We start from the raw sequence: 12,710 nt of genomic DNA, 5'->3' as shown, positions 1-12,710 counted from the left end.
AAATCTGGCACCTGCATAGTAAAGCTATATATACCATGGACAAATTTGTGCTGACACCCTTTTGATGGCAATTGTGGAGTCAAGCTTCGGGAAGGTTATGCTGGTTGTGGCTATGGAGTGAAAATGCTCACATCTAGTATCCAGGGACATGAGCTGACGAGACATTGTTTTCAGAGAGTTCTTTCGGTCAAGGATTTCTTCTTGTGTAGCAATGCTTGTTCTTGTTCTAAAGTTGTTGCCAATCGTTACAATCGGAAAATGGGTGTAACTGGAATCGGAATCGGAATCGGAAGTGAGAAATGGCGATTTCGTCCTTCTATCGTTTTTTCTACGGACAAAGTTCTTTATATTGAAAACTAAGCATAGGAGAATTTCACATGAGGATCAACATATACTCGAATGCAACTCCATTTCAACCCACGTTATAATTAACTATCAGGGCAAAAACGTATCCGACACATACTCCATTCAAGTGATTTTGCTAGTTCAAGTAGATTGGGCAAAAAAAAGGGGGGGAAAATAAAAATGAAAAAAAGGAGCAAATTTTTTTATCTGGAGATATCGAGGAAAATTTTCTTTGAGAGCGGTCATCTTACCGGAGAGGATACTTTTACAGGAGCTATCGCTCATTCATCGCCAAACAGCTACCGCCCGAAGCTTGAAGCCTGCAGAGAGAAAGCGAAGCATTCCTGTCCAAATTCATCAGTTTCGCAGCAAGATGGCCGCTCGGGTCTCGAGCCTATGCCTACCAAGCTCTCCTTCCCTCCCCTCTTTCAGCTTCTCTCTCCGCCGTACCAGGCCTTCCCTCGCTCCTCCTCACGCCGCCATGCCGTCTCTGTCCTCTCCCTCCCCTTCTCCCTCTTTTCAGGTCCTCTCCTTCTCTCTCTCTTGGTGTGTGCGTGCGTGTGCGTGTGCGTGTGCGTCTTGGACAGATTTTTTTTCTTCTTTTGGTTTTTCAAGATTATGACTTGAGAATGCAGCAGTATCCAAGTGCTTCCCCTCTCGCAGTAATTTGATCGAGCGCTCAAATATAACGCTTCCCCTTTATGAACTCTTCGCAATGCGTCGTGGGTCTGGCTTGTTTCGGGGAATTCGGTTGCGAATGGATAGGGTGGGACAATATTTCTCTGGGGGAACTTTTGCAGATGGTGGGAGAAATTTCAAGATTTTCGTATCATCGCTGTTTTCAGTTTTCGTGAAGCAGTTGAGAACAGCGAAATCAACTCAAAAACTCTCTCTCTCGGCGCGCACGCGTGTTCGACTGTTTTTTTTTTTATTTTTTTTTATTTTTCAAGAATGTGACTTGAGAATGCAGCAGTAACCAAGTGCTTCCACTATCGCAGTAATTTGATTGAGTACTCAAATTAACGCTTCCCCTTTATGAACTCTTAGCAATGCGTTGTGGGTCTGGCTTGTTTTGGGGAATTCGGTTGCCAATGGATAGGGTGAGATAATGTTTCTCTGGGGGAACTTTCGCAGATAGTTGGTGGGAGAAATTCGGGTTGGCATGGAACTGGGGTTGCCCAGCTCGGCGAAGAAGACAAAGAAGTGGATTGGTTGGATCTGGATGCTGATCTTTATCACTGGACCCAAGGTTTGCGTACTGTTCAGGTATAATCCCGCTGTGGTTTTCGATTCTAACGTTGTGGTATTGTTAACTGGGTTTTGATTGGATTATCTTGGTTGTTGAGTAACGGATTTTTGCGGTGTCACGGCCAAAAAACAGTGGTATCCTGGTCATATTGCGAAGACGGAGAAAGAACTTAAAGAGCAGTTGAAGTTGATGGATGTTGTTATAGAAGTCTGCGACGCAAGAATTCCTTTGTCCACAAGCCATCCGCAGGTGAGATTACTGGTTCTGCGGTGGTTGCTCGTCAGGGATAGCATGAATGTGCTTAGATATTGATCTTGTTTTTTTTAACATGTGCATAATAGAAGAATCATATACTCTTGAAAGATAAGATCTGCGTAAGGACAAGTTAATCAGGGAACTACGAGGTCAATAGGTCCTGACGAGCTTCACGTTTACTTTGAGAAGGAAAAATATAGCTAGATAGAATATTTAGTAGATTATCCGGAGCATTGGGATGTGAACCTGATGGGATTGTAATTTGTTATGCCACTGTCAGATGTGGGGGTAACTAGCTTCAAGCACATAAATAATCAATATGCTACAATTCATTGTTATGAGTTCATTTCTGTGGGCAGATGGGATCATGGCTTGGTACTAGGAAAAGGATTTTAGTGCTGAATCGAGAAGATATGATATCCAAGGCAGACCGGAATGCTTGGGCAACTTATTTTTCTAAACAAGGCATAAAAGTCGTCTTTTCGAACGGAAAACTCGGAATGGTATCTTTTAGAAACCCCTCACGCTTTTGGTTTTAATGGAAATAGCAAATGATGGTTGTATTGGAACTGCAGGGGAGTATGAAGCTAGGCCGATTAACAAAAACACTAGCAGCGGATGTAAATGTCAAACGCCGGGCAAAAGGTTTACTTCCTCGAGCTGTATGTTCCTTCAACTGTTGAATAACACTTGCGTCAATTTATTTGATTATTTCATGTTTTAATGTTTTTGAAATCAATGGACTCATTTAGTACTTGTTTTTTTTTTTGGTAGGAACATTTGATACTTGTTAATCTGCATATAGTGAACTTTTATGTGCAGCATGCAACCTTAGAAGCTTTTACATGTGATTGTCTTTATTGCATACGACTAACAGATATCTGTTCTGCTTTTGCCATATGAACTGTTGTACTTTTTGCCTTCATTTTCAGAATCTCACTTGTTAGATTAGAATTTTTTTCCAAGACAAAGGGATATCAATTTAAGTTCATTTCTATACTTTATCTAGAGTTTTCTAATCAAGAAAGCAGTCTGTGATCTTCCAAACATAATTTTAGTCAAAACTTCGTCTGCTGAGTGCTTGAAGCATGACATCAGATTTGATAATTAGTTAGCTGGACTTGGCATATCTTGTTTACACTGGGAAAAAATTTTGCTGGGTGTATCTGGGAATCTTGGTTCTTGAGTATTGATATTGGGTTTTGGAGAAAAGAGAGATGGTTGGCATCTTCCTTACAGTGATGGGAACAGCTTCCAGAATCACCTGTTACCAACGAATCTAGTAACAGTGTACATTGTCTCCACCATCAACCCTGGTGTCATAGTAATGATACTCCTTTTCTAGCTGCCTAGAAGAACATTCTCTGCTTTCTTTCTTTACACCTTTTTGTTTATTCTCTTAGGTATATGGATTCACTCAGGCTGGTGTCACCATCCACCCAATTTTTGAATGCTTATATTGTTATTTGCATCGTGTTATGATGATAACTCTGTAATCAAGGGTTTGATATACTTTTGAGTCTGGCAGTTCATTACAGTTACTGTTTCAAATTTGAAGCCTAAGAATAGTCTTTGGGTCTTGCCACACTCCATTCCATACCACAGTTTCATCTTCTGTTTGTATAAACTCCTCTGCTGTTGAGCAGGTTCGAGCTGGAATTGTTGGTTATCCAAATGTTGGAAAATCTTCTTTGATTAATCGTCTGTTGAAGCGACGCATGTGTCCAGCAGCTCCCAGACCTGGTGTTACAAGAGAATTAAAGTACGTATAGATTGGATTTGTTATGTTTGTAAGGTATGCTGGAAAAGGAAAAGAGATTCTACTTGAATTTCTAAGTGCCTTTTGACAACGTACCCTTTGAAAGTATCATAAATATGTTCTGTGCTTATAATCTAGTTTTAAGGTTCTGGACTCTCTGGTGATATATATCATAACAATTTATTGCTTTCAAACAAAAAGAAGATGGAGAAAACCACTAAAGTCGGTCCAAAACTACAGCAAATTCTTTTTTGGCAGATGATAAGAAATTTTCCTACACTGTCTATTTTCAGAAATTTACTTGGGAATTTTCATCTTGAAGAATTCTTTTTAGCTCATCCAAAAGATGGAAATTTTTAAGTAAAATAATACTATCTAGGTAAACCACGTATGCCGGATGAATTCTGCTACACCAGTTATATCTGTTTGACTGATACATGCATTTCCTTTTACTGTTGAAGATGGGTACGCTTTGGGAATGACCTCGAGTTGTTAGACTCCCCTGGAATAATCCCTATGCGAATTAGTGATCAGGTAGCTGCTATAAAGCTAGCCATTTGTGATGACATTGGAGAGAGATCCTACAATGTAGCTGATGTTGCTGCGATTCTTGTACAAATGCTAACAAGGCTTCCCGCAGTTGGTAGGTTGCCCATTGCATTATTCCCCATGACCTATGGTGTTTATCTCTGACTTCTGTGGCTAGCAGTTGCTGGCTGGCAAAAGTAGCTTTTACTTTTAGGTGCAATGTGTGATGTAAAATATATTACAATAATAGAAATTCTGCTAGACTTGGTGAAGTTTAGTTGAGTGCTGGAAAAGCCCTGGATAACCCATTGTTAGTTGGTAATACTTGTTCAAATGTCACTCAACGCATTCCACCAATGTTAACCATACTGGATTTTACTCTCTATTTGGCTGATTTGGTTTAGTGTGAGGCTTTTAGTTAGGTATTGGAGCTTCATTGCAAATGCTTGGAGAATAAATAAAACTATCAAGAGTGACTATACAATCCTCAGTGTGGACTTGGGGTAATCTTGCCTTTTGAGCTGAAGCACTTGCCGTCAACTGATTTAAGGATAACTTAATTAGTCATTATAAGCCATTTGCATTTCTATGGAAGCTCAGTGTCATTGAAACACCCCTGTTTCTCCCGAAAAAAAATGAAAAATAAAATAAGGAAAAGGGGAGAAAAAGTGCAAACCGGTTTGCATTGTCTGTCAATCATTTGAGAAAGTGAAGAAAATATTGTCAGTTGGAGGAAATTGTCTGGATTTTATTATTTATTTCGAGAGAAGATGAGAAACTCTTGTACAAAGTCTATATTTTTTGCCTTTGCTCATAAAAAACTCGTTGCCATCTTGCTTGTGCTGCTTCATTTAATAATTTGAGCATTCACATTATAATAGGTTGCTGTCAGTACATATCTATTCCCTCTCATGAACAACTACATTTACCCACGGTCCTCTTTTTCAGGTGCAGGGGTCCTTCAGAACCGCTACAAGATCGATGCGGATGGTCATTGTGGTGACATGTATGCATATGATTCTAGTGACCATGGTCCTTTAAGATTTCCAATGAGTTGGACATAAAGATTTTCCAAAAGCCTAGGATCCAAGCAAGAATAAAGAGTAAACATAATATGGATAATGAAGAAAAAAAAGGGAGAAAAAGCAAGAAAAATAATCTTTATCTTCGGAGTTGAGAGATAGCCTTGGGCTGTTTAAACGCTTCTGACAATGCGCAGCCATTTTCACTCTTCTGTAGGTCCAGGACTAATTAATTTTCTCCTTTTCTTAATTGCAGATTCGTTCAGAAGGTTGCTCTTAACTTGTTCAATGGGGATATTCATCAAGCTGCATTCCGCATCTTGACAGACTTCCGCAAGGGAAAGTTTGGTTGGATAGCGTTGGAAAGACCTCCTCGTTAGTTCCTAACGAAATACAGGTCTCCTAAACCTTTTCTTGCGATGCATGTCCACCAAATGCCACACTTTAAGAAGGCCTAGGAATCCCCGATGTTCTCATTCAGAGAGCTCGTAAAATAAGTATCAGGTGAGAAGATACATTGTGATCCAGGCCTGAAAACTAGGGGGAACCATTAATAGAAAGTGATCTCTTCGAGATGTTTGGGCATGCAAACTGGGAAATCCCTGATTTCTCCTCCTTGCAGAAGTTCGAGGATTCAGGACAAGCAAAATGGAGGGGATGCCATTGAAACCTTATTGTTAAAGTCTGCAATGCAAGCATGTATAGAAATAACTAAGCATTTTTCTTGCCCTGAAGTGATGGTAAGTAGGTGTCAGAACCGCATGAACTCGAGGTAATTTGTGAATTGTACAAGTTGAAGGTTCCGTTGTAAAGTTGGACAGAAAGCATCTGATACTTTGCACTTTATACTCTCTCATTTTGCTCCAACTATGGTGACTCATTTTTGGTTCTAAAACCAAAACCTGCAAGATTGTAATATGTAGTTGTTATTGTTCCTTTTAAAATGGCTAAATTGTTGCCTTAAAGATCTCTATGGGACATGGATTCTTTTCTGGCCAAACTTGCAATTCCCTCAGCTGTCATTCTCGGGTTAAAGCAAACTTGAGTGGCGTTGGTCAGCTTATGAAATGAGCCTGTTTTCGGCCTGTCCTGATCAGCTCCAACGGGCCGACACAGCGGCAGAGGGCTTGGGTCTTCTAATCAAGAACCTGCAGGATATTTGTCAATGGAAAAGAATTATGATATTGTCTGTGTGAATTAACCAATGTTATCATTAGGAAAAAAAAAGTAAAAAACAAAAAATAAAGGGTTATGGTCATCGAAGTAATTAAAATTTTCATTTTTTTTTATGAAAAGTACCATATGCGCGGGAAAATGAAGTTGACTAATATAATTCAGAGAAAATGGTGGGGAGGCATGAAGCATGGCTCAACTCCATGCAGGTCGCTCCAGATTTATGATGTCCCGTTTCGTCTTTCTTCTTTTTGTGCTTATGTTTTGTTTTGATATGATCTAAATATAAACATGCTTAATGTCTGATCATGCTTCGGACGGGTTAATTTTTTCCATATTTTGATCAAATGTTTTTTTCCATTTTTATGAAGATCGACTAATAATTAGATTGAAATTAAATTTCAACTTTGAAATGTAGTTTCGCGCAAATTATTTGATGAAAATTAGGAAACTGATTGTGTGTTCATAAGCCGTTGCAGCTAGAAATTTCTAATCTTTTGTGATAACAAATATGAGACCATAAATTATAATTAACAAACTTCTCTAGACAAAGTGATGATAGGATGGAGGATAAGATGATATATTGTTAGGTGTAATGGGGCATATATGTTGTGAAATCAATGAGAGATGATACAAATAAAGTCAATCTTGTTTGTTAGCCTAATAAAAGAACAGTAAATTGAAGAGAAAGCGGAGGGTGTTTTGGTCAGTTAATTGAAAAAAATGTGTGTCTTAGCCAAAATGGAGGTGGAAATAGCGCAACCTTTTGTTACTTAGCCTTATAAAAAAATGGAAATTATTTAATCAATCATAAACCTTATGTACAAATATTAATTTAGTTATAAACTTATCAATTTTGTTAATTCAGTTCTAAACCTTTGCACGAAATTTTAATGTAATTATTCCAATCAATTTTCGCAAGATACCACTGACGTGATGGTCCAGTCTTCACTAGCCGTGTGGCACACCACCACGTTAGTAATTTTTAGCAAAAATTGATCGGAATGACTACATTGAAATTTCGTGCAAATGTTTTGGACTCAATTGACAAAATTGAAAAGTTTAGGACTGAATTGGTATATGTATTGTAGGTTTAAGACTAATTGGATAATTTCCCCTAAAAAAAAGAAACAATACACTGAAGAGAGAGAGAGAGAGAGAGAGAGAGAGAGAGAGAGAGAGAGAGAGAGAGAGAGAGAGAGAGAGAGAGAGAGAGAGAGAGAGAGAAGTATATCGGTCAATAAACTTAAAAAAGTAGTGTCTTAAGAAAAATAAGGTTGGAAATAGGACCGCCTTTTTTATATTACCGATTTTTCTTATCCTTAAGCAACTTTATTTACCTCCCTTATAAGCACTTTAAGATTACCAACTTTTATTAAGGTGACTTATTAACTCTTTTCCCTAAGAACAAATAACACAATAGAAAATTTGGTGAATTAACAAAGATCCCCAGAAACGTCGGTTAACTCAAATAAGAGTTGATAATCCAACAATAGCTGAAAACTTAATTAGAGAAAAATCACATAAGTTAAAGTTAATAATTTCATATAAACATTGGTAAGGTTACAACATAATTAAGAGAGGTATATAAAAGTTGGTAATTAAAAGAAAAATAAACTTGCCATATAAGTTATTCAAATTAGAGTTGGTAACCGAAAACTAGTTTAAAACTTAATTGTAGAAAAGTTAGTAAGTCTTTTTTATTAAGGTTGATAATTTCTAAAAGAGTTAGTAAATTCAAGACAATATTATGAAATGCAAATAAAAGTTTGTAAATATCAAGAAAAGTTGGCACGCTATAAAAAAATTTAAATAAAGGTTGGTAAGTAAATCAAATGAGAGTTGGTAACCAATACTAAATAGCAAATTAATAGAAAAATTTTAGGGGGTCGCGCTATTTTAAGTTGGTAATATCTAAGTAAGGGATTATTAACCAACACCAATAAAGGATGGTAATTTAATAGAAAAAGTTGGTGAGATATAAGATACATAGATAAATTTTGGTAAGTAATAAAAATGAGAGTCGGTAACAAGTAATTGGTTATTTAATTTGATAAAAGATTGGTAGGTCACCCTAATTTAGGTTAGTAATTTCTAGGAGATAATAGATTCAAAACATCATGTTGTTATGTAAAATGTTGGTAAGTCTATACAAAAATTGTCAATATGCAAACCATTAAAATAGTTGGTAATTTCATAGAAGTGTGGGTATATCATGTAATAAATCAGTCTCAATAAGAAAGAATCAGATCATCTTCATTCGATAACCAAAACTTTTTGTGCTAACATGAATCTCATTATATTCAACCTGAGATTTCGGACTGAAAATTTTCTATCCCGAATAGTGGTCCCCTTGATGACTCAAGAAATCAAAACAATCGATTTACAGAAGTAAGATTTTTATCAACAGTTAAAGTATATCAAGATATTAAAAAAATGTGTATAGGTAGAGGATCCACGTCCTTCATATTCTCGTTAAGATGCGTATGGTTGTTCAATTTTTCCAAATCGGATAATCTCTCTAAAATCAAATAGATCAAATGGGCACTTCTAAGGCACACTAATTGCATCATACATAATTATGAATCGTCGTAATAACTAAGTATAAGAAGGCCACAAGGTGGTAAATCGTTTTACAACGTCACAAGTTGTGGTTGTAATTAAGTTCAAAAGAGCTGTGAAAAGAGTTTGCTAAACTTATCGAGACTGATTTATTAAGTGATACGTCAGGCTATTATTGGTTCTTGAATAGTGCCATTTATTTATAGGTCCACTCATAGTATCGTACATTAGTTTTAGTAAGTCTGGCACTGTTGAAAGGTTTGTTGCGACCAACGACATTGTCATGGCAATCTTTGATGTCGGTGGTTTTCGCTCCCTCCTAGTATCCTGAACCCGCCGTTCGTTCCGCTCTAGACTTTCTTCATCTTGAGTTTGGTGAAGACATACAAGTTTCTTTCCGCGTTCTTGTCGAAGAATTTCCATGGTTCCTTTTCATACACATCGAACTCGCCTATGATCAATTCAGGAAAAACCAAATTCCGCAATCGAAGAAGAGTCATTCGTCCGACGGACAAAATCAATATCCGAAGGGAAGCGTATCCGCCGTTCTTCCACTCTATTTCTCTCTCTCTCAAGAACTAGTTGAGACTCCATAAGTTGAGACAATGATCTTACATAACTCTCTAAGCGACTTTCCTTTTTTAGCCGGGACAATTGTACATTTATAACAGATATGCGTGAACAGATGGTTATGAGCTTTACGAGTGCACTATCCATATCCTTTACAACTAGATCTGGCAAATCTAAATGATCCACATATACGCCAAAGCAATCTTTATATTTAAGTTATTAAACTTTGCGTTTAATTAAGTAGTGTGGCTAAGGCAAGCTGTTTTCATCCGCCTCGAGCACCGCTCGACCGTTCGTCCATCCCCAAAAAATCAACTAACTACGTTTCGATTTCGCTAACCGATTTACCGACTTCGAATTAAACACTATCCATAAGTGCAATATTTATCGTTTTCGCCAAATGGGAGGGTATGGTATGGATTAAAAAGGCAAGTTTTGTTTTAAATGTCTAAGTGAACAGTAAACTTCGCCACTTACAGTTAATTCTTACCTAAATAAGAATTTAAATCTTTTCATTACAAGTTCACCTTCCTCTTTTAGTAAGATTTAAGTGCGTAAAACCAACGACTACCTGTGTGTGTGATCTGTTCTAATCTTAACTCTTAAGTAATTTCAGAGAGAGAGCATTGGCCATGTATCCATTTACATTTCCCGGTCAAAAGTCACTTCTATTTAAGTGCATCAACATTACCGGCCTAAGCCGAAAACAATCACATTCACACACAAATCAATTCCTAGTCATCCAGAGTATAGAGAGTTCTTGAGAGGGAAGAGAGATGGAGAGAAAGAAAATAAAACCGATGGATGGGTATCCGATCGGTTACCGGTTTCGCCCGTCCGTGGACGACCTCTTCTTTCATTACCTCGCGAAGAAGGTGGAAGGGGAATCGGAGGCCATCCCTCCATTCATGCCCGAGGTCGACATTTACGGCGACGATGATCCTTGGGAGATGTTCGACACGAATTCTAAGGAAAGCTTCTACGTCTTCACTAGGTTAAAGATGATCAAGTCCAGGGTGAAGAGGACCGCCGGTTCCGGGACTTGGACCAATGGGAATAAGCGAGAAATCATGGACAATCGAGGCTACACCGTCGGTTACAACAAGCTGTTCACTTTTAAGTCGTCGACCGGAAGCGAGAAGATGAAGAACGGACATTGGACCATGCACGAGTACTCTATGAAGGGTCAAGAGGTAGTTTAAATTTCTCGGATTAATCTTCTATAGTTAATGGATTTAATGAACTTATTGAATGAATTTTTTCCAAAACTTTCGAGAAACCCTTCCGGCAGAAAATAGAACTGAATGATGTTATTCTTGAGGATTATTACCATAGAATGTCAACAATTACTGCCTGTTCATACCGTTTTCTGTGCGTCCTTTGCATGTTATTTTCTGTTATTACTTGCTCAAGCTTTGCCACACAATCATTCATATAAATGATCTTGTACCCCTTTTTCGTTTTCTTTAGGCATTGTTCTTTCTGTTGTTTCAATCTTGGCCACAACTATAGTCATATTACGATTCTTCATTAAGCTCTTTCCTCCCCTAATTTTTGTTTAATTAATTTCTCTATTTCTGTATACGTCTGAATTTACCTTTTCTCCCTTTTATCTTCCTTTTGCAGTTGGTCGTGTGTGCAATCACAAACCTCGAAATGGCGGAGAAAAAAGGTTCGGACGTGATCACGATCGGATCGACTGAAGAACATCGCCGAGGGAAAAAGGTGAAAATTATGGAAGATTATATTTCCCCTCAACATTCGTCCGTCGTTTCCGAAGCCTGTACTTCGAAGACGCCGATCGTGAATTTAGCGTCGTGCGATTATCCCGTCAACATTGACAACGTCGCACATCGTCAAATGTCGTACGCACCGCCGATGCCTATATCTGTGGTTAGTAGTACCCCATCGAACCAAATCCGGAATGAGCCGATGCGTCAACCACCGAACGAGGTCATTTGTCAAGATTATCCGGGGACGCCGTATGTGATAACCTTTGAAGGAAGCACGGCAAAGGTACATGCGTCTCCGTCTTCATCAATCCAAGCTGCTGATGCTCAAGACAATAATCATGACGGCATCGGCGATAAAGATGATCCGACGATGCATTACGAGATAACCTTCGAAGAAAACGCAACAGAGGTCGATGTGCCTCCATCTTCATCGACACAAGCTGCCGATGCTCGAGACGATAACATTAACGATGCTGGTTTTTATGGCTCGCCTCTGATGCCGGCCGTGGGGGCATCAACTCCCGCACATCCATGGGCGACCGGATCAGAATTAGCACTGTCCGATCTATATGATGAATTGGAAAAGCTTTTAACATACTGAATCGTGATTCAGTGTGAGTTTCTTATAGAGATACAATTTTAGGTTTAATATAATCAGTGATGTATACTGTAGAGTGTTCCTTGTAAGTATTCTTTTTCGACCAGTCGTGATGTGAAGACGATGGTTTGCAAGTTATTGTATTAAAGAGTGTTTACTTAACTTTGCTATTGTTTCTGATTAACTTTGAAATCAAATACCCCGAATCAGGCAACTTATGTGTCGTATGCTTTAACCTATGATGGATCCTGCATGATATTTGTCAATCGAAAAAATTAGGTTAACATGTACGATTGACCAAGTATATTCACAGCTTATGGTCTGTATATGATATAAATTATGCTGTTGTTTCTGATCAACTTTTATTATTATATTCTAATCGAAAACCTGAATCGCACAATTTATTTGTCACACATGCTTAAACTACGGTGGTCCTGCAGGATATTTTGATTAAATCGAATGCGATTCTTATTCCACAACGCCAAGTTAATTACGGGTCGAGGGAACCCCTTCATCTATATTTGTACCTCCAATCAATCTCTCCAATTACGATCCATAGTTTCGCAAAAAGAAAAAAACCAAAAAAAACGACTAAGATCTGCAGAGATTCAATTCCTGACCTTGATTTGTAAGCGTGGGATTTCATGCCATGAGTAGCAATAAAAAATTCATTTGATACAATTATTAGTGGACTAGGTAGTGCCCGTAGTTTTTTTGCTTAATCTAATCTTTTATTTCGGATTACATTTTTTCATTTACATAAATTTTCAACAACATTAATGTGACTATGCTGACGCTAGCGAATCGATGATAATGGCTGAGTAACGGCATCGGTCCCTTCGTTAATGCATTCAAAATACGGGTTATTTGAGCGGACTATTTTTAGTCTTTTCTCATTTGCTAATCTTTTTCATAT

General features: G+C 38.0%; 1 protein-coding gene across 2 annotated transcripts; it reads left to right on the top strand.

Moving 5' to 3' along the window:
- Window positions 1-385: 385 nt before the first annotated feature.
- Window positions 386-6,076, top strand: LOC115673702 (DAR GTPase 3, chloroplastic). Of its 2 annotated transcripts, XM_030595952.2 has the most exons (9): window positions 392-868; window positions 1,480-1,611; window positions 1,727-1,843; window positions 2,209-2,352; window positions 2,425-2,511; window positions 3,496-3,611; window positions 4,070-4,251; window positions 5,085-5,142; window positions 5,415-6,076. In XM_030595952.2, exons 1-9 carry the CDS (start codon window positions 719-721, stop codon window positions 5,536-5,538), a joined length of 1,110 nt encoding a protein of 369 aa, XP_030451812.1. In that variant the 5' UTR covers window positions 392-718; the 3' UTR covers window positions 5,539-6,076. The 2 variants fall into 2 exon arrangements, with proteins under 2 accessions (XP_056170749.1, XP_030451812.1); XM_056314774.1 differs by lacking the exon at window positions 2,209-2,352 and having other exon boundaries at window positions 386-868.
- The last annotated feature ends 6,634 nt before the right edge of the window (window positions 6,077-12,710 follow it).

Source organism: Syzygium oleosum, unplaced genomic scaffold (genome assembly GCF_021117445.2).
Source record: "Syzygium oleosum isolate NSW1041296 unplaced genomic scaffold, Sole_v2.1 Sole_v2.09, whole genome shotgun sequence".
Lineage (NCBI taxonomy): Eukaryota > Viridiplantae > Streptophyta > Magnoliopsida > Myrtales > Myrtaceae > Syzygium > Syzygium oleosum.
Note: the sequence above shows the minus strand (reverse complement) of the source record. Positions and strands in the feature narration are given on the sequence as shown.

Coding starts and splice junctions, on each gene's coding strand:
- LOC115673702 (XM_030595952.2), top strand. CDS start 719: ATGGCCGCTCGGGTCTCGAGCCTATGCCTACCAAGCTCTCCTTCCCTC. Junction 2,353..2,424: donor CGAACGGAAAACTCGGAATG/GTATCTTTTAGA, acceptor TTGGAACTGCAG/GGGAGTATGAAGCTAGGCCG. Junction 2,512..3,495: donor AAGGTTTACTTCCTCGAGCT/GTATGTTCCTTC, acceptor GCTGTTGAGCAG/GTTCGAGCTGGAATTGTTGG.